General features: G+C 41.7%; 1 protein-coding gene across 1 annotated transcript in view; it reads left to right on the top strand.

Moving 5' to 3' along the window:
- Positions 1–353: 353 nt before the first annotated feature.
- The window catches only part of Col6a5 (collagen type VI alpha 5 chain), a 100576-nt gene continuing 73143 nt past the window's right edge, over positions 354–27786 (top strand). The window contains exons 1-12 of the mRNA XM_076868198.2: positions 354–423; positions 2130–2729; positions 6445–7077; positions 10984–11544; positions 14182–14736; positions 16981–17556; positions 20294–20869; positions 22507–22847; positions 22938–23019; positions 24918–25060; positions 25638–25730; positions 27350–27403. Coding sequence (XP_076724313.2) covers positions 354–423; positions 2130–2729; positions 6445–7077; positions 10984–11544; positions 14182–14736; positions 16981–17556; positions 20294–20869; positions 22507–22847; positions 22938–23019; positions 24918–25060; positions 25638–25730; positions 27350–27403 — 4284 coding nt within the window. The remainder of the gene's footprint in view (positions 424–2129; positions 2730–6444; positions 7078–10983; positions 11545–14181; positions 14737–16980; positions 17557–20293; positions 20870–22506; positions 22848–22937; positions 23020–24917; positions 25061–25637; positions 25731–27349; positions 27404–27786) is intronic.

Here is a 27786-nt window from a genome sequence, read left to right as displayed (position 1 = left end):
AGTTTCCCTATATGTGCTATAATAATTGTGCTTGTTTATAAGATTGTGGTGAGGATTAATTTAGATGATACTTGTAAAGCACTGAGAAAGGTACTTGAGTCATGTTAAGGGCTCAACAAGCATAAGCATTATCTATTTTCAACAAACACCCCGAGTGCTTGATAAAAGACCTTGGGACTTCTTGACAAATACTTATTTACAGTGTATCCATTCACTCCAATTATTCCAATAATTATTTCCTGGTGTTCATTAAGATTTTTCATATTGCAAATATATACATTTGTAATTTTTAAATATACATATATATATATATTTTTTTTTCAGAATAAAAGCAAGAAAACTCCATTAACAAAATGAAGATTCAGCTAATCATAGTTGCCCTAATAATCCTTTGGACTGAAATATTGGCAGATCAGAGCCCAGGTACTAGTATATTTTATGTTGATTGTTATTTGGGAAAATAAATATTTTTATGTCTCATCAAACCTAATTTTAATAAACAAAGAAGTAAATAATTTATTTGCTGAAAATCAAAGTACACATGGCATTTGTTAGTAGTTGTAGTATACAATAACAAACAAACTTAATTTTCGAAAGATGGTACAAAGCCGGGGCAGAGGGATCATAAATTATGGTATATGTGGCTTGAAAAACTGTGATTATTCATTGACTTGCTTAAGGTCTCAGTGTTCCATATCTTTATGAACACAGTCAATTCAAAATGTTTATAGGTCAGTTTGAATTATGGATGAAAGTGGAAGAAAAGGAACCCCACACAGAAAACATTCTAAGTATTTTGGGGGCTAAACCATTGCCTGCTTTTCCCCCCAACCCCAAACGTGAAATGTACAGGTTGGGCATCCCTAATCCAGATGTTCTTAATCTGAAATTATCCAAAACCCAAAATGTTTTTAGCTCTGACATGACACCTAAGTAGAAAGTTCCATACCTGACTTTAAATGACAGGTTGCAGTCAAAATGCAGGCACACTAAAAATATTATGTAAAAATTCCTCCAGATGTGTGTAAAAGGTGTATATGAAACATAAACAAATTTTGGGTTTAGACTTGAATTGCATCCATCCCCCCTAAAATATCATTATATACTTGCAAATATTTCAAAAATTAAAAAAAAAAAAACACCAACTTTTAGAATCTAAAACACTTCTGGTCCCCAGCATTTCCACTAAGAGATACTCAAAGTGTATGTATATGGAGTATAAAAAGTATGTTTTTCTTCTCTCCTTTAAACAGTTATAAAGAAGTACTTCCAACCCTGCACTGTGCCACCATAAGATTTCATGATGAATTTCTGAGTTACTTTGAAATTGTTGGGCCTTTCCCATCATATCATTAGTTTTAGGAGCTGAGGTAATTGACAGAGGCTGCTGATACGGACCCTATTAGTGCCTCCCCATGCCCAGATTCTAACCCTTCCCCAGCTGCTGTCAGTATCACATGCAACAGCTGCAGCTGCCACTCACTTTCTGGTTTTCCTAGAGCCTCCTTACCGAAGGAATTATGCCCATACCCTCTGCTTCCTCCTACTGATTTCTGGGGGTACATAAAAACTGGTCCTCTTTCCTCAAAGAGGGAAAACTCTGCAGTAATGTATGCTTCAGAGTCACTTGCAGACCAAACCTGACCAGACCATTCCTGTTTGGTCCTTCTTACACTACTTACCTCTGTTGAAGCCATCTACCTAAAGTCTCTGCCTCAGACTCTGCTACCAGGCTGTCTGTCCAACTCAAGATATATTCTGACTCTATGCGCTTTCCAAAAACTGCTGTTAGTTCTCAGACCACTTTGGAACTTTCTGGGGCTGGTATCATTATTGTTTATCCATTAGTACAGTGTTAGAATTTGGTGACTTAGAATTGAAAAAGAAAAAGTCAGTTTTCTCTGGCATAAACTGGAGCAAGAAAAATCTGTTGGCTAACTTTACGAAAGTCCTCTTATACGGCATTTTAGCAAAAACAAGCACACTTTCTTCTGTTTGACTTCTGGAAGACACTTTCCTTGGTATTTTGCTAGACCTATAAATGAGGACATAATCTCAAGAGATCACGTTGGTCTGAAATGTAAAGGCTGAACAATAACCTTATTTTTGTTGTCTTTGGATTTTGATAGGGCCAGGCCCTGACTATGCAGATGTGGTGTTTCTGGTGGACAGCTCTGACCACCTGGGAGTTAAGTCCTTCCCATTTGTGAGAACATTCATCAATAAAATGATCAACAGTCTCTCCATTGAGGCCAATAAGTACCGCGTGGCCCTGGCCCAGTACAGTGACATGCTCCACAATGAATTCAACCTGAATACCTTCAGGAGCAGGAACCCCATGCTGAACCATCTCAAGAAGAACTTCGGGTTCCTTGGCGGATCCCTGAGGATAGGAAACGCTCTTCGGGAGGCTCACAGGATCTACTTCTCTGCATCTTCTGATGGAAGAGATAGGAAACTGTTTCCTCCTATTTTGGTGGTCCTGGCTTCAGCGGAATCCGAGGATGATGTGGAAGAGGCTTCGAAGGCCCTGCGGAAAGATGGGGTGAAAATCATCTCCGTGGGGATGCAGAAGGCTTCCGAGGAAAACCTGAGGGCCATGGCCACATCTCAGTTTCACTTCAAACTTCGGACGGTCAGAGACCTCAGCATGTTCTCCTCAAACATGACGCAGATCATCAAGGATGCGACCAAGTACAGAGAAGGAGCGGTCGATGTTGATGTACCAGGTAAGGAAGCCCACATTGAAGTACTGGAAGTTTCAGCACAATATCCTCTTATTCTGCCTTTGTTCATATTGTTTTCTCTGACAGCCTTCTTACAGCCCAATAACTCCTTTGTCATTAAAATCTCAACCCTATACTCTTATCCTCTTATGTCTTTTAGGGTCTGACAGTTCCTTCCTTGTGAACATCTAGGACAGCTGTAATTCCCACAGTCATCCATTTCTGTTTGCCTTCTTCCCCAGCAACGGACTGGTAGCGCCACAAGGGCAAAACGGGCCACTTGTTCTCATCTCTGTATTCTTTGGGCTTTCTAGAAAATGAGCTGGTGTTCTATTTCTTAGTGAATGAATACATGAGAGTCTTACAGTTACAGAAATAAGATCCTTGTCTGTTTTCTTTCCCTCGTGGTCCTGGTTCATTTGAAGCACTCAGTAAATACCCATCAACTCATGTCTAGCAGCACCCAGTGGGAATGGAAACCTTAGGGTGAGACTTGTTAGCCCATGCTCCTGTTTTGCATTCATCCAAGCAGAAGAGGGAGACAAGTTGTGCAGTAGTGTGACACTGTGGACCTCAGTCTTGAGCTGTGTGCCTCACCCCTCTCTGAGCCATTTTCCCCTTGGATGTAAAATTTCTCTAATAAGTATCAATGTTTGATAAGGCCAGAAGTTTGACTTATGAGCTCCCGAGTCATATGATCATCTTATGCTGATATCTTCATGTTTAAGATACATTTTTTCCCCCACATTTTTACTATACCAACTGGTAATAGTACAAGGTAGCCTGAACTCAAAGTTAAAAGATCAGGACAATGCCATTATCTGGCTCTGTGATCTAGATACCATCTATCTAGGCCTTTCACCAGCACCCTCATTTGTAAGATGTATGAGGCGGTAGGCTTGGAACTTCCTTCCTGGTCTACCACTCCTTGTCCAGTCTCATAGCCACAGCTGTGGGCTGATTGTCCCCCGACCCCAGTCAGACCACAAAAACTTTAATAACAAGTAGCCTTCATGAAATTATTTCCCTTGATCAATGCTCAGAACACCAGTTGTCTTCACATTGTTTGCATTATCTAAGTTGGTGTTGGCTTTTGCACTTTCAAATATGACCTCCAACGCGCCCTGGGAATTGACATCCAGCTGGAGGAAGGGGAAAAAGATGGAGAAAGATCACCCTGGGAGAGTTTTAGGGGCTGGGCCTGGTGGAGGATAACACTACTTCTGCTTGTAAGCTGCTGCCCATGCCTAGCTGCCCATTCCCAGCTCTTGGGAGTGGTAGTGGTAGTTCACTGGTCAGATCTTAGTTGCATGGCCACATCTAAGTGCAAGAGAGGCTTGAAAATCAGGTCTAGCTCTCTGCTCAAGAAGCAGAAATGGGCCTGGTGTGGTGGCGCAGGCCTGTAACCCCAGCGACTCCGGAAGGTGAGACAGGAGAATTGCAAGTTCAAAGCCAGCCTCAGCAACGGGGAGGGGCTAAGCAGATCAGTGAGACCCTGTCTCTAAATAAAATACAAAATAGGGCTGGGCGAGTGGCTCAGTGGCCAAGTGCCCCTGAGTTTAATCCCCCCCCCCCAAAAAAAAAAGCAGAAATGGGGTTTGGAAAGAATCTAGAAGACTCTCTTCACAGTGTTGCCCTTGAGGTGTTGGGGAGTACATTTTCCTTCACTCCCCACTGCTTTGGGGAAAAAAATGTAGAAGCTATAGCAAGTTCTTAGGGCATATGGAAGAGATATCCCATGGGCTTCTACCTTGGGGACAAAGGAGATCCTCTCTGGACTCTCTGGGGGCAATGGGGCTTTACCAACTACTTAGAGGGCTCCGTGCAGATGATGTTTCTCTCACTACTTCTAACTCACCTCACAGCAGGGCAGTACGACAAGATATTGCTTGGCCAGGTCCTGTCTTTGCCTTTTGGAGATTAAGATTTAGAGATTAAGAGATTTATAGTCAGGAAGGTCTGGGTTCAGACCCTGGGTTCAGACCTTGAATAAACTACTTAACCCCTGCGCTTCAGTGTCTACCTTGGGACATGAATGAGGTGACTTGTATGGCATTTGGCATGTGGTTTACTAGTATCAGTAGTAACAACTGTTTGCAAATAAATAATAACCCGAGGAGGTCATACTGGGAGTTTATTTTACTCAACTGTGTGGGATTCAGAGTAGACTGGAAGGCTTATAAGATTATTTTTTTTTAATTCCACCAAGATTGTTGACCTCTCACCAGGTGCCAGGCACTGAAGGGGTAGAGATGGTAAAACATGCCCCTGACTGCTAAGATCAGAGAAGCTAATAGGTAGTTTGTTGGTGAGATGAAGCTTATCTCTTGGCTACACTTTCCACAGTTGAGGTCTCTCTGTGCTTGGAGTTGGCTGTTTTATGTGAATATGGCCTACTGTTCTTTAGAATCCAGATTCATAGAACCAACTGCTCATGTGGCATTTCCCCTTGGATGCTCCTCAGTGGCATCTGAAGCTGAGTAGGTCTGAAACAGAACTCTTGAGTCCTCTCTATAACAGATTCTTCCCACTCGCTTCCCTAGCTTACAAAAAGACACCCCCACCATCCACTCAGTTGTTCAGGTCAGAAGCCCAGGAAATTTCTGCTTCTGCATAGGCTGTCAACTCTTGCATCCAATTTGTTAAGTGTTCTGTTCAACTTCTCAATCGTGTGTCAAAATGACCCTGGTTGTGCGTCTTAGCTGCTTTATCCTTTCTAAAACCATTATCTCTTTCTAGAGCCATTGTTTTTTTTTGTTTGTTTTTTTAAATTGTTATTCCTGAATTCATTATTTCCCTTCAGTAATCAGAAGGACACTTAAAAGATTTGAACTGAATCATGTGACTCCCAGGTGATCTGGGCTCGTCTCCCTCTGACCTCGTCGTCCACCAATGTTTCCACTGCTTTCAGCCGCTCTGGGCTTCTTGCTGGTTCCAACCATTTGGTTTTCTTTCTACCAGAATTCCTCTTTCATCAGATTTTCACATGATTGAATCTTCACCCATATTTCAACCCAAATGAGACCCTCTCAGAGAGGACTTTTTTTGACTTCTTCATGTGTGAATTAAGTTAGGGTCCCCTGCCATTCTGCCTCCCCAGCATAGTTGCTCAATAAGGTCACCTGTTTTATTTCCTTTCTAGCACTTATTACTGTCTGAAATAATATACCTGCCCTACCCTTCGAATGTGAGCTCCCTGAGGTCAGAGATGTCACTGATAACTCTTGCCTGCATCCCAGCTCTTGGGAATGGTAGTGGTAAAGACAGTGGTAGTCCTACTGGTGGTGGTGGTTGAACTGGTAATGAAGGTGGTGGTCTAAATGCAGTTGAGTATAGCAAAGCTAGTAGTGATGATGGTCACCCTGGTGGGGGTGGAGGTTCAGGTGGGGGTGGCGATCATGCAATTGTACTGATAATGGAGGTGGTTATATGATGGCTTCCATAGAGATGATGGTGAATGTCGGGTGTGGTAGCAAAATTGGTAAGTAGCATTCTTTAGATAGAGGGAAGAGCACATGCAAAGCCTCTGAAGTCAATGACCTTGAAAGTCTTGCTCAGAATTTTGGGCTTTTGTTTGCTAAGATAAAATATTGCTCTACATCTGTCATGACTCCCTCTATTTTCACTCGTGCCTTTTGGAAATCAGTAAAGTACCTGTCTTACTCTGGGCTAGTGCTTTATCCTAATCATCATACTTTTTTTTTTTTCCTCTCCATAGTTCCCTTCCTTACATCCTGTCAGAAAGATTCACTTGCCGACCTTGTGTTCCTGGTGGACGGGTCACTTGGGACCCAACAAAATTTAAGAGACCTGCAGAAGTTTCTGGAGAACATAACCAGCTCCTTAGATGTGAATTCTGATTGCATGCGGCTTGGACTGATGAGCTACAGCACGAGGGCTGAGACGATTTCTTTTCTGAAATCCAGCACAACACAATTTGAATTTCAGCAGCAAATCAGGAAGCTTTCCCTTCGGGATGGGAAATCCAATGCTGGGGCTGCCATTGAGCAGTTGAGGAAGGAAGGTTTCTCACAGTCCAGTGGCAGCAGAAGGGCCCAGGGGGTCCCTCAGATTGCAGTCTTGGTCACCCACAGATCCTCAGATGACGAGGTGCATGAGGCTGCATTGAACCTTCGGCTGGAAGGCGTAACTGTGTTTGCTATGAACATCCAAGGGGCTAACAGTACTCAGTTAGAAGCAATAGCATCTTACCCTACAGAAGAGACAGTTTCCACCTTGAACTCCTATGCAGCGTTGGAATCTTACAGTAATAACTTCCTGAAAAAGCTCCACAATGAAATATGGACCCAAATTTCTACTCATGCTGAACAAATTAACCTTGACAAAACTGGTATGTTTTTTAAAATATGTATTTCTTATTCTATAGTAAACTGAAAGGTTGCCTAGTGTTGGGGCAGGGGTGAGGATTGAACATAATTGGGTAAGGGAGCTTTTAGAATAGTGGGAACCAAAACCAGATTTTGGTCACGGTTGCACAGCTTTGTAAATTTACCAAAAAAATCATTGAATGATATACTCACAATGGATCAACTTCATAGCAGGTAAGTAAGTCATGCCTCAAAAAACATGTAAAGAAAAAAAAGTTGTACGTGTTAACTGCAAAATATTTTAATTGTGTGAAGGATATAGAGAGGAAAGTAAAATCATCTTTTAATCCTATCTTCAGATAAAACTATTAACAATTATTTCTCTTTTGGGGGGGGTACTGCAGATTGAACTCAGGGGCACTTAATCACTCAGCCATATCCCCAGCCCTATTTTTTATTTTATTTAGAGACAGGGTCTCACTGAGTTTCTTAGTGCCTCGCTTTTGCTGAAACTGGCTTTGAACGAGTGATCCTCCTGTCTTAGCCTCCTGAGCCATTGGGATTACAGGCATGTGTTTAGTCTCTTCTCTCTCTCCCCACTCACTCGGCTCATGCATGCACAGACTTATATAAACACAGTTGTAAAAATCATATGTCCATGCTCCAACAGAACATTCTGGGATGATGCAAATGTTCTCTAGGTGCACTGTCCAATAAGGCAGCTGCCAGCCACCTGTGGTTTCGGAGCACTTGAAACGTGATGGAGGAACTGAATTTTGTAAACGTAATTTGATTTTGATTTATTAGCCATGTTCAGGGTCTGTTATACTGGACAGTGCAAACACACACAGTTTGGTAACTTGTATCAGTTGCAATCACTTTTAGGTATAACTAAGAAAGAAATCAGAGTAAAAGTAATTGAAATAGGATAAAATTACTTTCACTGCTTTACAAATAAGCCCAGTAATCGGCAGATGAATGGCCATCGTACACCTCAGTGTTAGGGACCCTTTCTCTTCCTGTGATTTTTTTTTTTTCCTGTGTGTGACCTTTATTCCAAGGATTGTAGTCCAAGACAACAGCTTCAGGCATCATGTTCAGCGGACAAGAGCAGAAAAGAGGAGGAAAAGTGAGATGCCCTCCTCCCCGCCATTCTTCAAGGATATTTCCAGAATTACACACACATTTCTGCTTCTGTCCCCTGCGCCAGAAGTTGATTATATGCCACACTTAGTTGAAATAATGGGAACTGGGCAATATAGTCTTTATTTGGAGTAGTTGAGTATCTAAGTAAAAATATGGAGATTCAGTTAGCATAGAGAGAATGGCTATTGGTGGTAACCAGTATTTTCTGCCTTACCTGCTGTTTTCTGGTCTCAGGGATTGAACCTAGGGGGACTTTCACTGAGCCACATCCCCAGCCTGTTTTATATTTTATTTCGTGACAGGGTCTCGCTAAATTGCTTAGGGCCTTGCTAAGTTTCGAAGGCTGGCTTTGTACTTTTGATCCTCCTGCCTCAGCCTCTTGAGCAGCTAGGATTACAGGCATGCCTGGCCCCACTTTTTAAATCAAATTTACATCACAAACTTTTGTCTATTTCCTTAAATATTATTTTGCAATATACTTTTTAGGTTGGCGATAATATTCTGTTGTATGGATTTACCATAATTTGTGCAGCATATCTGAAATTGTGAGGTATATGGGTCAGTGACAATGTTTTGCTCTTGTAAAAACTCTCGTACCTATATTTTTATGCACAACCACGATTACTTCTCCACATTTTGATCTTTTTAAATTTTTTTTTTCTTTCATCATTCTAGCCAAGGACATCCTAGTTAAGATGCTTTGTGAATCTGCTGTAGTTTACTGAGCTCTTTCCAAAGGTGTATGCCAAGAGAGACTTGATAAGACTGAGCATATCTAATTCTGAGATATCTCCTGCCTTCACGCATTTTCTCTACTGATAAACTGTTTTTAAATAATTAAAAGTAGTATTTGGCAGCACTCGCATAGAAAGGAATTGCCATCTTCAAATGCACAGGGGAGTGTGAATTTCCAGACACTTCTGGCTCAAGTGGCAAGCAAAGAAGTTTCTAGCAACTCAGGAACAGCCCTCCCACAGACATAGTGTTTTCTAACGAGAGTCAAAGCAGTAGGTGCCAATGGGCACAAAAATGACAAGAGATTTCAGGGGATGTAGGCAAAGCACCAACAGTATCTGCTATAAACTTATCAGCCTGCTAAGGAGCTTGTTGATAATTTAGTGGCCCAAGCCTCATGCTAAGCCTAATGAATCCATCTCTGAGGGTGGAGTTTGAGCACGTGTGTGTGTGTGTGTGTGTGTGTGTGTGTGTGTGGCACTTGGGTTGAACCCAGGTGCACTTTAGCCACATCCCCAGACCTTCTCCTTTATTCTTTAAAAAATTTGAAACAAGGTCTCTAAGTTGCCCAGGCTGGCTGTGATCTTGCTATCTTATTGCCTTAGACTTTGGTGTTGCTGGGATTACAGGAGTGTGATAATGCAATTAGTTGGGCAGCTGTATTTTCGTAAGCTCCCTAACGAACTCATGCTAGGGAGTTAAAAACAAAAACAAAAAACCCCAAAAACCTCCCTACCTGGTCCAGAAATTTGCTAAGGTCCAGAAAGTGATGGCCAGTTTTCCAGTTTTAGAGTGATCAAATTGCAGAAAAACAACCTTATCTGACTTAGTCACTGCTTTATCCACTACATTTGGCACATTGAGGATATTCAACTTGTTAAATAGAATTTATTAAACCAAAGGGACACTCACATCAACCAAACTCAGGATTCTGATGTATCAAGAAAAGAATGGCTATTTTCTTTATAATATCAAGAATGATCAGTGCCAAGGAGACTAGGCATTCATTTCCTAGAAACGGAACATACTCTCCCTATCGACATGCAAAGTTTGAAGCTAAATTGTAATAATAAAAAAACAAACTGTTGGGGGTTGTGTAATCTGAATAAGAGAGTTTTCTGATTGAAATGTTTAATGGAATCTACATGGGCAGTTATTTTGATTTCAAAATCAAATATATACATTGATAGCTTTCTGTATCTAGAGCCCTATCTGTATATGTGATTGTACAGGTGAGGCCTTGAACAAAGGACTCATTCTTCTTTAGTCCAATCAAAATTTGTAATGACGGAAATGTTCCATATCTGCCATTCCATATGGTAGCCACTAGCTTGCATGGAGCTGTTAAGAGTTTGCACGTGCAACAAGGAGCTGACTTTGAATTTTAATTAGTTTAAATTTAATTAGTTTAAATTTACAAATTTTAAGAGCAGCATGAAAAGTTTAATATGGTTAAAACAGATGAAGAATTGCTGGGAATAGGGTCAGAGAGGAAGGTAACAATCAAAAGAAAGCCAATTTTAAAATTCTGAATTCTAAATACACTGATAAATCATTTAAGTAGAAAAATAATATGATCTTATTTAGCTTTAAACATATTGTTATGGTAGCTCTGAGAAGAGGAGATTATTGGGGAAATAAGAATACAAGCTCATCAATCCCATGACATTTCTCAAAAACTGATACAGCAAAAGTATCTAATGGGGCAGGTGTCAATACGAGAAAAAACTATTTAACTTAGAGCCCAGAGGTTTGGGAACCTGGTCCTTACTCTTTAATTTACTGGCTGTGTAACCTGAGGTAAACAACCATGCCTTGCTTTGTTTCAATTTTCTCCCAAGATGGTTGTAAATTTCAATGGAAAAAAAAAAATGGACATGAAGAGTCCGATGAAAGGCACAGGCTCTTGGCTAAGGCAAAGAAGCCTTGTTCTAACGGGAATAGCCTCATGTTTCTCCAAAATTGTAAGGTTCTCTTGCAAGTTCGTTCCAGGTTCTCTATCATCAACAGAAAATGCTCTGTTCACTTTTCATTTTTTTTTCCTTCAGGCTGTGTGGATACAAAGGAGGCTGATATCTATTTCCTCATTGATGGCTCCAGCAGCATCCAGGTGAATCAGTTTGAGCAAATCAAGACATTCATGTCCTCCGTGATAGACATGTTTAGCATTGGCCCAAACAAAGTCCGAGTTGGAGTCGTGCAATATGCAGGGAAGAACAGGGAGGAATTTCCCATCTCTCACTATCAGAACAACATTGACTTAAAAAAGGCCGTTTTTAACATCTATCAGCTCGGAGGTGGCACTCGGACTGGAAAAGCTCTGGATTTCATACGGCCAATTATAAAGGAGGGAAAGAAGGACAGGACAAGTGAAGTGCCCTGTTTCCTTATCGTGCTGACTGATGGGAAATCCGAGGACAGTGTTGTGCAACCTGCGGAGAGACTAAGGGCTGAACAGGTCATCATTCATGCAATTGGCATTGGAGAGGCTAATAAAACACAGCTGCAGCAAATTGCTGGGGTAAAAGAAAGGGTCAACTTTGGACAGAACTTTGATGCCTTAAAAAGCATAAAAAATCAAGTTGTTCGCCGCATCTGCACTGAAAAGGGTAAGCAAAACAAAGATAAAAGGCTCCATTTTCCACATATCATCAGTTGCTTCAAGTAGGTGAATGGCCAGGTTGAGTGGAGGTGCCACGTGATCAGTTGTCTGGCTTACAGTTTGCTAACTTCCTTTATCACCATGGAGGGATTCAGTTCCTCATTTTAAACCAATTGCCAAGACATGGAGAATCCCTCTAGAGAGAGCTGCTCTGAGGCTATCTTGCAGGCAGTGGGCTTGAAGGAGACTCTATTGTATGTGTGAATTGCGTGTGCATGTGTGTGCGCATGAGCATGCACCCATGCACGCATGCACGCAGGCGAATACAATGGAAAGAGACTAGGCTTTGTAGATTAGGGTTCAACTCTGTTCTGAAGCATCCTTATCTATAAAATATAGATAATATCTACATTCAGAGAATCATATGGGTCAAGCATCATACATGCCAATCATTATTTTCATATCTAGTACATATGCAAATGCTGTTCATTTTTGTTTATGATAGAAACATGTCTTGGTGTGGTGAGTGGAGAGTAGGAACACCAAGGAACCCAAACACGAGGGGCTACAAAATGCTAGCAAGTCTTAGAACAGGCGCAGATGGAGAGAGACACAGGTATCAGCAGGGGCAGATTAAGCTGCTCTAACAAAAAGACTTCAAACTAAAGTTTGGACTGCAAAGTCAAACAGGCTACTATACCCCAAATGCAGCTCCCATCTTTAGCAAAACTGAAATTCCAGTTCTGGAGCCCACGATGCTCAATCATTTTAGTGGTAAGACCCAGAAGTGGCCAGCTCGCTGTTGCTCTTATCTATTGGCCCAAACTTAGTCATAGGGCCATGTCTAGTTTCAAGGAAGGCTGGGAAAGATAGTCTATAGCTGGGCAGCCATCTGCCTGGCTGAGATCTGACTAACACAGAAGAAAGGGAAAATAATAGGGAACAAAATTGTCCCCAAATTGAGAAATAAGGAGGTAGATCCTGTGAATACCAAATCTCATGTTGAAGGCTTTTCCTTTGCCCATGTCACATGGAAGAGTATCATCTGCACCTCACCACAGTGGACCTTTGCCAAGGTCATAGACATCTCAGAGACCTTCCCACTGAGTGTTTTCAAGATGGCTAGAGGGCAGCTTGGGTCTTGATTGTCAATCCTCCTGGTGGATCTAAGTGTTGGCTTTATATTGGTCATTGAAAAATAATTATCTTTTCATTTTCTCATATATGGCTAATGCTAAGTGTTTATTTTCAACATTCCATGAATGTTGAGAGAAAGTCTGGTAAGAGGATGGCAGAGATTACAAATGGACAGGTGCACAGGCAAAAGGGATAAGACTATGGAGATCCATGCTAATGACAATGTGAAATATGTGTAGCATGTGTTATGGCGAAATTGCAATAAATCACCAAGTCAGTCTTGGAGTAGGAGATGGAAACTTTATTCACCAGCTGGTGGGAGTGGGCAGGCTGCAAGTCTGCACTTCTCGACCCCTCCCAGTGATTGGAGCAAATCTTTTAAAGCATGTTGGTACATTAATCATTAATGGCTGTTGCTATGATTCAAAACCACAAACAAAAATCATGAGATATAAAATTATAAGCAGAAGGGGAAGTGGGTCAAAATTACCCTTGTTGAGTATGAGTTAAAGAATGGTTACTTATGTCTAGACAAACCTAACATTCTATGTGATTAGGGAACATTGCACAAGTACATTGTATAAGAATTGCCATTTTGTGTGCTAAGCAACTGTTGGTGGGTACAGAGGCAGCTTGTTCCCATGAGAGAAGCGTTTCTTACATGACATGGAGTCTCAGGGTAAAATGGAATCTGTTTGGTCATTGCCTATATAGCTTGGCCAGTAACATATGGATTAATAATCTTTTCTCAATACTTTATAGGAATTGGTCTTAGATGTGTGTATATGTACATATACATATTTTTATATATGCATGTATATGCACATATACAGATTTCCAATCAATAAGTTATCAACAAATTTCATGCATAAAGGAACAGTCTATGGTGAATAGGTATGTGCTTAACTTAGCACTTATTATCCCTACTAAAAACCTTTCACTCCAATTTTTAATGTTGACTTGCATTGAATTTCTGATTCAGGGTTCTAGACTGCAGTATTTATCAAATTGCTTAAAATTATCCCAGAAAATGATGTTATTATATATTACTTGTTGTTGTGTTTTCCAAAAAATTACATAAAACCCTGGAGTAGTTAGTCCTTTGATTGCTGAGACTTGCTTACTTTGGCTCTGATTCTTTATTATTGATCACCATTGGATCCCTTAATACAGGATCTGAGGTTTGGTATTTTATACTCCCTAAGAATTTTGAATGAATGAGTTATGAATAAATGGATTATGAATAAAGGAGTGATGTGTGTGTGAATGAATGAACATGTACTTTGGAAGTTGCATTTCTTTTTTAAAACTCCTTGGATGTTCTCCCATGAATTTCCGGTTCAGGGTTCTAGTCTGCAGTCTTCTACTAAAGATGCAAATAAGAGTCTCAAAACACAACAGCAGTGGCTTGAGTTAAATTTCACTGTTTTCCATTAGTGCATTATTACTGTGGTACTGTCTTTACGTATGCTGAGAACCATGCCAAGTTCTGGTCTTTCCTGTGCAGGATGTGAAGACATGAAGGCTGACGTCATGTTTCTGGTGGACAGTTCTGGAAGTATAGGAGCCACAAATTTCGATACCATGAAAAACTTCATGAAAAACCTGTTGGCTAAGATTCAAATTGGTGCAGACAAAACCCAAATTGGTGTCGTTCAGTTCAGTGGTCATAATCAGGAAGAGTTCCCACTGAATAAGTACTTTACACAAAAAGAAATCTCTGCCGCTATAGACAGCATGTCTCTCATCGGTGAAAACACCCTGACTGGAAATGCACTAACCTTTGTAGATCAATACTTCACCCTCCCCAAGGGGGGCCGTCCTCACGTCAGGAAGTTTCTCATCCTCATCACGGATGGAGAGGCACAGGATGATGTGAGAGGTCCTGCGATCGCTCTCCGGGACACAGGGGTGATCATTTTCTCTGTGGGGGTATTTGGTGCCAACAGGACTCAACTGGAGGAGATCAGTGGGGACGGCAGCCTCGTTTTCCACGTGGAGAACTTCGATCATCTAAAGGCAATAGAAAGTAAACTCATCTTCCGTGTGTGCGCTCTGCATGGTAAGTGACCCTGTTATCCTTTGTGACTCAAGGATGTGGGCAGTTGACTATATAGTGGATACAGTGTTATATTCTGGACTTGACCCCTACCTGGACTGGTGCTAAATTTTGGTTTTATCCAAATGATATTAAAATACCCATCACCTTCCCTTAGCATGATATTCTCCAGCTCCAACCATTTACCAGCAAATGCCATAATTTCATTCTTCTTTAAGGCTGAATAATATTCCATTGTGTATATACGCCACAGTTTCTTTATCCATTCATCTGTTGAAGGGCACCTAGGTGGGTTCCATAGTCTAGCTGTTGTGAGTTGAGCTGCTATAAACATTGATGTGGCTGCATCACTATAGTATGCTGATTTTAAGCCCTTTGGGTATAAACCGAGGAGTGGAATAGCTGGGTCAGATGATTCCATTCCAAGTTTTCTGAGGTATCTCCATACTGCTTTCCATAGTGGTTGCAGCCAAAATAAAACCTTTTTTCTTTATAACTTAAAAAAAAATTCACCTCCGTGGATATTCCAGTTTAACAACTTAGCAACTAGTTTGGCTCCAAGAGTCTTGCTTTTGGTGACTTCAAATATATTACAAGAAGTTACAAGAATTCTTCTTCTAAGAATTTTACACTAAAACTGCAACTCTTTAATATCTACATACCTGGATTTTTCCAGAGCCAAATTCTGTTTCCAAATGATTTCTTAGAATTGTTCCTTGGCTGTCTATAATCACTGTTAAGCAGAAAATAATTAGAAACACAAATCCATCTTTCTTTTAGTTATATCAAACCCAGTATCTTAAGCAGTGTTGCTTCGTGCGCGCAAGCGCGCGCACACACATACATACAAAACAAAAAACAGACTTTTATATTTTAAAGATACAGTGTACATTTCATTACTTCACATTACTCTTAACTTCTATAAATTGAGTATTTTATATTTGCTTGTTCACATGCTACTCCTTTGGAAAAATTTAATTGTGATTTTTTCCCCCTGATTGTTTGGAGCCATTGTTTTTAACTCACAAATTGGGATGCTTTTCAAATTGTATTGAGTCATCTCTTTAGTTTGAAACTATTAATTTTAATGCCTCTTGAATGAGAACTTGCTGTGAATTCACACAGAGACTGAAAACACCTTTGCTCTTAAATCTATCAACCGCCTATTATCTGTTTTGGATACAGTTAAAGAGAATAAAGCAAAGCGTTAGTAAGCTTGTTGTGTTGTTCCCCTAGCAACATAAAGACATCTGTTGGACTTCATTCTTCAAAATTATGTGTGTGTGTGTGTGTGTGTGTGTGTGTGTGTTTTTCCAGAAAGTTAACAAATAAAATATCTCATTATAAACTCTGGGTTTAAAGTGATAGCTCTAAGGCTTCTTTGGTAACAGCTTAATTGTTTTTTTTTTTTCTTCCCCTAAGAGTGGCAGCAATTCCCAAACTCTTGGTAATGTAGACAGCTGTATCCACAGGCCATGGCCTTGACTTTGAAACCTTCAGGGTTCTTGCTGGCATTTCTTTGTTTTGACAAATGTAATGATTGTGGAGACCCTGTCTATAGCATAAGGCAAAATTTCTGCCTATTCATCATCTATAAGATGGACTTGTAAATATTTATTAAGTCGTGGCTAGTCACCAAATCTCAGTGACCACTGCCTCAGGTTTTTACCGTTATCACCTGAGCGCCTTCACATTGTGTGAGACTTTATTGCCAGCAGTAGGGATTGGAGGTAAGACAGGCAGATGGCAAGTAGAAAAATAACCTTTGGAAGCATGTTCTTATGTTATTAAGGGAAGGAGATGAGAGGGTGAGAGTCTGTATATTGAATACTTGATGGGAGTGGTTGCTTGGCTTGTCATGTGGAGGAGAGTTGGGGAGTAGGGAGGAGGACATGGGAGCCTTAGCTCTTCCTTTACTTGGGGCCACTTCCTGTTGCAAGCCTGCTCAGCAAAAGGTATTACCCCCTCCTGATGGCAGAACAGAGTGATGTGGCCTAAGAATTGCCAACCGTGGAGTCACATAGGTAAGGGCTCAAATGTCCTTGGACTCACGATTTGGGCAAGTGGCCCTTCTCTGACCCTTGGTTTTTTGTTTTTTTTTTGTAAAATGGCAACAACCACCCTTAATGGACGAAGTGAGATGGAGTATTTGGTGCATAGTAGGCTCATGGCAAAGGTTAGCTTGCTTCCTTCTCGGCGATCTGTGCAGTCTTAATCCCCTCTTCTTCGTCTTCTTTTTTTTTTCAGATTGTAAAAGGATTGAACTGTTAGATGTTGTGTTTGTGCTGGATCATTCAGGTAGCATCAGTCCCGAACAGCGGGAAAGCATGATCAACCTCACCGTCCATTTGGTGAAGAAAGCAGATGTTGGCAGGGACAGAGTTCAGTTTGGAGCCCTCAGATACTCTGACAGTCCTGAGATTCTTTTCTTCCTTAACACCTACTCAAGCAGTTCAGCAATCATCGAGAACCTGAGGAGGCGCCGGGACACTTTCGGGAGTACCTACACGGCCAAGGCTCTGGAGTACTCCAACATCCTCTTTAAGGAAGAACACGGCAGCCGCATCAAGCAGAACGTGAGACAGATGCTGATTATCATCACTGATGGGGTGTCCCACGACCGGGATAAGCTCAGTGAGGCCGCGCTGAAATTAAGAAACAAAGGCGTCACCATCTTTGCGGTGGGTGTGGGACAGGCCAACCAAAATGAACTTGAGACTATGGCAGGGAACAAAAATAATACCATCCATGTAGATAATTTCGACACACTGAAAGATATTTATCTGCCTGTACAAGAAAATGTGTGCGGTGAAGCAGGAGAGGGTAAGTTGTTATTTTTAAAGCTTCTCAGGAGGTCGCAACAAAAGTTCAAACGAAAACACAAATCCTATACTTTTATAATTCTTGCCTTGCTGGTGCCTGGGTATCATGGGCTGACCATTTCTCTACTTGGGCTACAAGTTTTCTCGTCTCTAAAAGAAATGAGTTGTTTGAGCAAGATCCCAGAGTTCCCCTCCCACCCCAGCATGCGTCGAAGGGATGATACAAGAAAGTTTCAGAGACATTCCTTGCTCTCTTTGCACCCTGTTGCTTTTCTTAGCCAGCAACGTGACCCACCTCTTAGGGTCATGGTCGCCTTACCCCATTTAATGACTACTTGGTGCAGCTCCATTGCTTACCAGTCTCCATGCAACCATTGGTGGTCAGTTTTAGGCCAGATTCAAGTAGAGCGTTTCATGATTTAAACACACAGACTTTTGTCTTCAAAGAGCCAAGGCCTTCTGAATGGTATCATAAGCATTCTGTGGGCCATAAGAGGTTTCCATGGTCTGGTGTTCTTTTCTGGATAAGGATCACTAATGCAGAGGGAGAGATGGGGGAGTTGAATGTGGGGTAGTGGAGACTGTTGCTAGGAGCAGGTGGGGAAGGGGACTAAGCTGATCACATGAGCTACTACTGGGCTGGGTGGACTGCGCCTGTCACATTCCAGTGAGGGAAAGGTGAGACTTGCCACCTGGTCTCAAAAGCAATAGAAATTGACCAGTTATTAGGGAGGGCTGCTATGCCTCTGAACGCACGTGTGTATGTTGCCCCAGACCCCAAAACGTGGCTAATGAGTCAACCAACCTAATTTTCTTTCCTCCTCCCTTCCTCCTTCCCCTCTCCATCTCTGTTCCCTTTCTACCAACACAAGTCAGGCTCCTAAGACTGATGTTAACTCACTCCCATCTCTGTAACCAGTCTCACCCCAGACAAACTTCCCCTAAATCTTGCTTCGGATCCCTGTTTTCTTTGCTGAGTGAAGCTGTGTAATCATCACAGTGTCACCTTATTTAATTAAGAAATAAATTCATCTTGTTGGTTTCAGATATTAAGTGAAGGTATCATCTTTATCTAAGAGAGGTATGATCCCCCCACCCCCCAAAGCAGAAGGACTGTCTCAGTTCTTTCTGTTCTTTCTGGTCTGTAGACTCCCACCCTGAAACCTGGTCTCCTCTCCATTTCTCCTGCCACCGTGCAGTCCAGTCCCAACACTGAAGATCTTTTTTTATACACACCAGACTGTGTCAATCCTCTGCCTACAGCTTTTTAAAAAATTTTTTGGAAGCTTCTCTCTGCCATTGGGGTAATTTCCAAACTCCTAGGCTTCATCTAATCCCTACCACCTCTTCAACTTCATTGATGACCTCTCCCTTCTGCACAGCCTACCTTGTTGTTCTGAAATTTCGTCTTTGCACACATTATTTTATCCACCAAGAGCACTAGGCACATCACTTCATTTGCTATGTCTATTTTATCAAGTTTTAGCCTTTGTTTGCTAATTTCCTGGCTGAATGTCTGACCCCATGTTCTCACTGTACCTTCCAACCCTTGCAACTTCTTCGTGTTTGCACTTAATACATACTTTTGCTATTTGATTATCTATTTCTGTCATAAGACTAGGAGTTCCCTGAGCAGGCTTGGTTTCTTGTTTATGGTCGGGTCTCGCCAAACCTGGTACATCTCTAAAACTGTGGTCTGTGGGAGCTGCTTCATTCTCATCTTGCATGCTTACATTTTGGAGGCAGATGGTGAGATGGAATTTGGGATCCAAGATGTTTCTTAGAGATACAGATCTGCGAAACAAAGGGGGAAAGCAAGATGGACAGAAGAAATGAAACAGTGACACACACTCAACAAAGCTTTAAACCTAGCAGACGGCTCTGAAGCAAGTATTGCTCATGAGAGTTGTCCAGCATCAGACCAAAACATCTGGAACCCCCTTTGCCCTTAGTCCCCAGATGTGGGCTGCCTTGGGAAGGGCATGCCCTCTATCAAGGTATTTCTGTGGTGAGGCAGACCCTGAAGGAGTAGAGAGCTAGAGGCTTTTTCTGCCACAGGAAGATCTATCTTCCTTGAAGGTCTCTCTGGGAAGCCATCTGCGCCTACTACACTGCCATCACAAGGAGTTGTATGACAGCCGGCAACCCACGGTCTCAGTTACCATTAGTGATGATTGCAATGCTGCACCTACCCTAGCCATTGAGTTTGTTTAGAATCAAGTGTAGAAAGTCATTCTTTGGTTTGTTGAAGAGACTTCTAGCCTTTTCTCTCTCTCTCTCTCTCTCTCTTTTTTTTTTTAGTTGTGGATGGACACACTACCTTTAATTAATTAATTAATTAATTAATTTCATGTGGTGCTGAGGATTGAACCCAGTGCCTCACACATGCCAGGCAAGCGCTCTACCACGGAGCCACAACTCCAGCCCCTTGTCATCATCCCTTAATGAATATATTCAATCTATGCCAGCTTCCTACTTTCTTTCTGAGTTGCCTGCAGTCTTTTCCAATGAATCATCCAAATAATTACAACTCATGAAACTGCTGCTATTATTACCCTTTCTGCTATTTGTCCTTCTCTATGAAGGCCAGTCAGTGATTCTGCTGCTAACTTATCTCAATTTATTTATCTCATTGTGAAGCAATGTAAGTGGTTGGTAAAGCAATTGAAATACTAGAATAAAGAAAAAAAATTAGAATGATTCATGTGGGAAATCATTTATTCTTTTCCTTATTGCAGTCTGTAAACTTCAGGAAGCTGATGTGATTTTCCTCTGTGATGGCTCTAACATGGTGTCTGATGCGGAGTTTGTTACCATGACAACTTTCTTGTCAGACTTAATTGATAATTTTGATACTCAGTCTCAAAGAATGAAAGTTGGGATGGCTCAATATGGGAGCCGATATCAGGAAATAATTGAGTTGGGAAACACTCTGACCAAAGCCCAGTGGAAATCGCGAATTCAGGCTGTCTCCAAGAGCAACGGGCAGTCTCGAATTGACTTTGCCCTTCAACACGTGAGCTCAATGTTTCATCCGTCTTTTGGTGGGAGAAGAAATGCTGGTGTCCCTCAAACTTTAGTTGTTATCACATCTGGGTCTCCCCGCTACAATGTGGTAGATGCAGTAAAAACCCTGAAAGACCTTGGAATCTGCATCCTGGTTGTGGGCATAGGAGATGTTCGCAAGGAACAGCTTCTGCCAATAACAGGCAATTCTGCAAAGATAATCACATTTCGAGACTTCGATAGATTAAAGAATGTGGATGTGAAAAAAAGAATGGTCCGAGAAATCTGCCAGAGCTGCGGGAAAACCAGTAAGTGTTCTTTATCTACTCTTATTCAATTGTAGTTTCCCATTGCTCCACTTCCCAAGGGATTGGCAAAGGCCCGCTCTAGTAGAACATATATTTAGAACAATGTGCAGTGAGAAGAGAGCTCTCCTCTACTTCCAGAAGTGTGGGATCAGTCGGCCTCCCTCAGAGACAAGGAGGCACTGCAGAGGCTGAAGGGACCCGGTCTGTGTCCTCTGGTCAGCCCTGTCCTCTCACTATAACCTGCTGTTTATGCTTTTTTTTCTCAACACCTGGCTCTCAATCTCTTATTTCTACTCTCTCCATTTCCATCTCCCTATTTTAACTTTGTCAAACCATCTTGTGAGGGACTGTGTGTGTGTGTGTGTGCATGCCTGTGCACGTGTGTATACATCTATGCACATGCATACAGGGTATTCTTTTAATGATGATGTCTATATCATCATAACATAGTAAAGATTTAAGTTGTCCTTAGAAGTTGTTTAATCCAGAGGTCACAAATATAAATGCTGCAAAGGCCAGGTGAGTAATGTATGCGAGTCAAGGGGGCAGAGTGTGAGGACAATGAAATGGAGAGCAAGGTTCTAATGGGGTTGTCACTCTTCAGTTGCAGCTGACAGCAGCCTTGGGGGACTCAGGTTCTGTCAATTTGGAGATTGGGAGGACAGCATGTCAGGAAACATTCCACATTTTGTGAAATCTGCACAACTTGCAGGAATTCCTTGGAGTATTTGTTTCTAGGCTTGTTGTGATGGAAGCATCCTTCAAAAAATGTGTCATTTTTTTTTCTAGTGCCTCAGATCTTTTACATCCCATTCAAGTGCTCAAGTGGAGACAAATGAGAGAGGTAGAAAGAGCCCTGGACCTGGAGCCAGAAAGCCAGAATTATAATTTAGGGCAGGAACAATAACCTCCATAAATTGCTGTCCCCTCATCTGGAAAATGAGCAACTAGACAGGATCAGAGGTGACCAGATGGCCACTTGCACATGCAGTTTGCTTCTTCTGTCCAGACGTGACAACTTGTTAAATTAATCTACAGCATTAACAAAGTGGAAATTTTATATTTAAAAAAAATGTGGATTTCAGATTCCTCTTTGAAAAATCAGAAGATTAAACAAGAATAGGCCCCATTTCCCACGTGGCTACTCTCAGCTGGAGCTGAACACTAAGCAGATGCGGGGGTGGGTTTTTGCTCTCCAGATCATTGTCCTCATGTTCTGCTCACTGGACTCATCTGCATTATCCATCTAGACTTTGCAACCATTGCATTTGTGACCTCTGGAAACTAAGATCTCTAAAAGAGTTCAAATATTTATCATGTTATGATTGCATGAATGAGAATATATTATCAATAAAGAATTAAAATGCGCACACACACCCCAAACCACTGTGAATGAGACTACACTATGGTTTGAACTTCTAGCAGCTACAGGAATGCGTGATATTTGAAAGGGGACAGAGGAGAGGAACACTTGTGTTATGTGTTAGTAGAGCAACGAATGTCTTTCTTCTTCAACACTTTTTGGGTAATAGAGACCCTCTAGACTCCAACTCTGAAGCATGACAGCATTTCCTTTTCTCTACCCTTCGTTATCTCTATCCACTCATTAATCTAGTCTTGTTTCCTTTCATCTCCAGATTGCTTTGTGGACATAGTGGTCGGGTTCGACATTTCCACTCACTTGCAGGGGCAGACTTTGTTCCAGAGCCACCCCCGGTTGGAATCATACCTCCCAAACATCTTAGAGGACATCACCTCCATCAGGGGGGTGAGCTGTGGGGCAGGTGCAGAGGCGCAGGTGAGCCTGGCTTTTAAGGTGAACAGTGACCAAGAATCCCCTGCTGAATTCCAAATCTACCAGAAAGCAGTATTTGACAGCTTACGCCAAGTCACCGTCAGGGGGCCAACTCATCTGAATGCACAGTTCTTACAGTCGCTGTGGGATACGTTTCGGGATAAATCTGCATCCCGGGGTCAGGTATGTGTGTTTCATTCTATCTCCCATTCCTTCCCCAGTTATATCTCTAGCTTTCACATCATCCCATTCTTTGCTTTCCTCTTTCTCTAGGTGTTGCTCATCTTTTCGGATGGTCTCCAGGGAGAGAGCACAATGATGCTTGAAAGCGAATCAGACAGGCTCAGAGAAGCAGGTATTGAGTCGAAAATTTAAACAATGAATATGCGGAGCAAGTCTCTGTCCTCACTAGGGTGCTCTACATTTGGGGATATGTCTGGCCATTTGTAGCAGATTCTTTTGGGTCCTTGTCCAAAGGATCTCCATCAGCCCTGCACTCCTCCCGGCAAATGCTGCACAATGCCATGGCCAAGTGCTTACATCTGTGACCTACCAGAGCGTGACTGACCTGAATTGTGTATGGTCATATTGAGAGTGAGGGAGGGATTATACCATGCCCCATCTTGCTAAGTGGGGCCATCAATGATATAGGGATACAAAAGACCACCACCCTGACCTCAAATGAATCAACTTCGGTACAATTCATATTCTGGAGTTCCTCATGAATCAGGCCAACGGCAAGACTTTGCTGAGATGTATCCCTGCTTACACCTTCCCCTTATTCTTTTCTCTCTTGTTAACCATGCTTGCCTCTCAGATTAACTCTTCTCAGATTCCGCTTCTAGAAAGCCTGAATTGAGACACTTCCTATTGTTTCTGATTGTCCTTCTGGAAGATAGCAGCTCAGACTGGGAAAAATCACTTCTTACTCTACACATTGTGTCCATGTCATAGTTCTGGATGGAACTGGAATCCAGGTGCAGAAGTTGAGAGGACTATGCAGTGAAGTGGAGATGCCACTCATTGTCAAATGGGAAGCATCATTTGAGAATTCTTGGTACAGCCCCAAACTATTTTCTGGGACTCAGTTGGCACAGGCAACCTCCCTAGAGGCCACAGAATTTTGGGCCTCTATTTCTGGGGTGTGTTACCTTCTCTGTTTGATCCCTTCAACACCTTCTCACTGTTCTTGGAATATGTATACACTTCCTTAATATGGCCCTGAGACTCTGCAGATGCCAGCCTCTGCCCCCCCCCACCCAATCTTAACTCATTCCTCACACTCCGGGTTCCAGACACAGAGAACATTTCCTCCCCCTCCTCCAAGGTACTTCACAGCTTCATTCCTCCCTATCTTATGTAGAGCTCTGCCCAACTCCCCTCCTTTCCAGTTCTCTCCATCTTCCATCTCTGGTTCTTTTCTCTTGACCAATTTCCATTCATCCTTTAGAATTAGCCTAAGCATCTGTTTCTCCAAGAACCTTCCATGACCCTCCAAGACTAAAGAGCTTCCCCTCAAGGCTTTCAGAGCTCCCTGGCACTCCTTCTCAGAGCACTTACCTCTGCTCTCTGATTCTTGTCCATCTCCTTGTTCATGAACTCCAACAGGAAAGGGTATTCCTGACCTACTCATCTTGCATCCTTGATTCAATGACTAGTACATAACAGGCTCCTAAGAAATAAATATTTGCTTAAGAACAGTTAGAGTAAATGAACTATTGGATGCCTTAATAAGTGAGTGAATGAGTGCATGAACTGTACGTGATCAGAAGTTCAGCTGAGAATGGAATCACCCCGGGCTTCCTTATACTCTCAGGGCCTGGGCTCCCAGGAGTGCTTGGAAGTGGAGATAACTTGAGAACTGTCATTAACTTACGTACAGGAAATTTCAGAAAAACCCTCTGCAGATGAACAATGCCCCTTTAAAAAAAAATCACCTTTGAATGCCCAAGAGTTGCATCTAAATTGGTGGTGAGATGTCGATCACAGTGTTTTTTTCCATTAGTGTTTGTCAATAGATTTGTAAATAGTTTCTTTTGAATTCTTTTTCTCAGGGACATTTCTTGCTAAAGTCAGAGACCACAGTCTGACGTATATTCAGAAATGCAGGCAAATCTGCTGTTGGCTTCTTCATATGTTGGAAGTCCTGCTACCTCTTATGATTTTCCTCCCTTTTGGATAATGGTCACTGAGTGGAAATTCTGTTTTCATGTACAACTCTTTGATTTTATATCTGCTGTTTTTACCAAATAGGACTTGATGGTCTGCTGGTGGTGTCCCTTAATGCAACTGCTCATGATGAGTTTTCCAGCTTTGAATTTGGAAAAGGATTTGATTATAGGACTCACTTGACCATTGGAATGATGGAACTGGGCAGCATGCTTTCACAGTACCTGGTGAGTTGTTGAAAAATCCAGTTATTCTAAATGCCATGAGAACTAAATTGAAATTTGCTATTTCCAAAAAGACTACTTTTGCTTGGCCCAGTAAATGAAGCACATGGTGTTTAGTCAATAAAAACGTGTGAAAGACCAGAACATCGTGTTTTATAGTTTGCATATCATTTCATTCTTTGTTATTTCACTAAATGAATGTGTAGGGAATTGAGGACCAACCAACCCCTAATCAAATTAAAAAGCTCCCAATAGTTCATGCTGTAGAAATTCCTGTTTTAGGATATTGTTAACTAGGAGCCAAAAGTCTTGGGCAAACTTGGCCTGTGGTCATCTGTGTATTCTGTGCCTGTTCAATAATAGAGATCATTTCCTTTGGAGAGGGGATGTTGCCAATGAAGTTGTTAGCCTGGTGCTCTCTCTGCAGTATTAAGTTCAAAAGCAGCTCTTATTGTCTGAAACCCCTCATTCAAAGGCAGGAGGTGGGCTTGTAGGTGGTGGATTGATTTGGGTGAATATGATTCTTAGGTAACAAAATTCCTGATGATTGTTGCACATCTGCTTATTTGTTCCTTTCCAGGGAAACATTGCAGAGAGGGCTTGCTGCTGTGAATTTTGCAAATGTCCAGGGGTTCCAGGACCTCATGGGAGCAGAGGACTACAAGGCTTTAAGGTACTATTCAGTTGGGATACTCTTATTTCCAGTGTCCCTTGCTTTGGTGTGGGTGAGACTGAGACTGAGTGGTTGAATTCGTGACCTTTCCTTCATACTAATGTAATTGCTTTGGGCATTTCATGTGACTTTTTTTTTTGGTAGGAGCCAGTTCAAGGACTCATTTTTAATAATGCTGCTAGGAATGATTTCCCCTTCTCTCAGACATTCTTAGTGATGTTGCTTGTTGGTTCTGCGATTTACACTTTTGTATTTGCTATTGACAGCCTGAAAGGTATTAAAAACAGTGGAGAGAGTTGTGCTTTATCAGCAACGGAACAAAATTGAACTGCAAAAAAATCAGAGCATTGTAGATTAATAGGCCTTTAAAACAACAAATTATGAAAGATCAATTACACAACAACAGAATATAAATATATCATGGCATTTTCAATGAAATACTCTATAATACCCAATGCAAATGAATGAACTACAACTACACACGAGAACGTGAATAAATTTTACCAACTTAGTAATGACCGAAAGAAGTAAAACATAGAAGAATACATATGGTCTGTATTAAAAATGGTATGATATCATTTATAAAAGTTTGAAAACAGAAGAAACTAAATATAGTATCTAGGGATGAATATTTAAGTGGTGAAATATTTGAAAAAGGCAAGGAAATATCCAACACACCAGGAGTGTACCCCTGGGGTGGAGTGGGTGGAGAGTGGCAGAATTCAGTAGATTGTGATGGGAGTGGGCAGTAGGCTTGGGACTGGTAATGTTCTAATTCTCAATCTTGATGATGAACTGCACACTCTTTACATAGGATAATTGTAAAATTATTGTATGAAGTTCATCTTATAATAATTAAGTTGAACTTTTATATTTTATTCATTTTATGTGCATTTTCAAATGCATTTTCGACCTCACAATAAAAAGGACTTAACAAAAAGAGATCAATGATAATATTTGCTCATGATTTCTGCATTATTCATCCTTGTGGGAAGATCCTTTATATGGAATCTTTCTACTCTATTGTGATGTTTTGTTTAGCAAGGTCTCCTCTCTCGGGTCAATAGTAGATTTATATTCTAGGAGCACAGCCTCCCGAGTAGACTGAGCAAAAGGTGGGGATCTGTGTTAGAGGCGGGGAAGCCAAACCTCAAATGAATCTTTGCCACAAATAACCTATGAGGCTGAGGGAGGGATCATGGCAATGTGAATATGTACAACCACGGTGTTGGAAGTGCTTGCTCTAATCTGAGCTCTCAAAAAAGCAGAGGAAAATAAGATGATCCCTTTGGAAATGTTACTGATTTGCCTGCTAAAAAATTATGACAGTCACAAATGTACTCCCTGCAAATCCCTCAGACATGGGAGTGTCCTTGTGACCCCTATTGGCAAGGCAAGGAGGTTTCCAAGGGTCAGCCTCCTGCTGGCAATGGGAGGGTCCACCGTCTACAAAGGGGCTTCAGAGATGAGTGCAAGACAGAAACCAGCTCCAGACCCTGGCAGCCACATCTGCAAACTCAAATCATGTTGAAGGGAGGAGCTTGCTTAGAATGCCCAAGAACTTCACAAGTTTGAATTCATGGGGAATGTCTACATTTTACTTTTCTCTTTCCTTCCAGGGGTTTTCAGGTCTGAAAGGCAGCAGAGGACACAGGGGAGAAGATGGAGACCCTGTAAGTTTTTGAGACTTCTCCTCCTGCCACCTGCATGTATCTTCTTGTCCATGAAAAGCTTTATGTTCATACAGAAGGGTAGATTGGGGTTTTATTTAACTTTTTAATTGCATTTTTAGGGAAAGGCTTGTTTTCCTAAATCTAAGATTGGGGACAGAGAGGGAACGGGTTCACAGACACGTAGATTGGCATGCCTTTTAATCACAATGGTCGGAAGCTGGGCTTCTTCCTCTCTACCCTAAGCAGGATGCAGCAGGTGATCTGCTGCAGAGTTCTCCTTAGACCTGAAATCTAGTGCTTATTAGTATGTGGCCTTCAGCCAGAGCTGGAGCATATGTCCCTCCGAGAAAAGGAAGTGGGCCAGGCAAGGTGTGGCTTCATGA

This window comes from Callospermophilus lateralis, chromosome 10 (assembly GCF_048772815.1).
Source record: "Callospermophilus lateralis isolate mCalLat2 chromosome 10, mCalLat2.hap1, whole genome shotgun sequence".
Lineage (NCBI taxonomy): Eukaryota > Metazoa > Chordata > Mammalia > Rodentia > Sciuridae > Callospermophilus > Callospermophilus lateralis.
The sequence above is the reverse complement of the archived record's forward strand: the minus strand, read 5'-3'. Positions and strand labels throughout refer to the sequence as shown.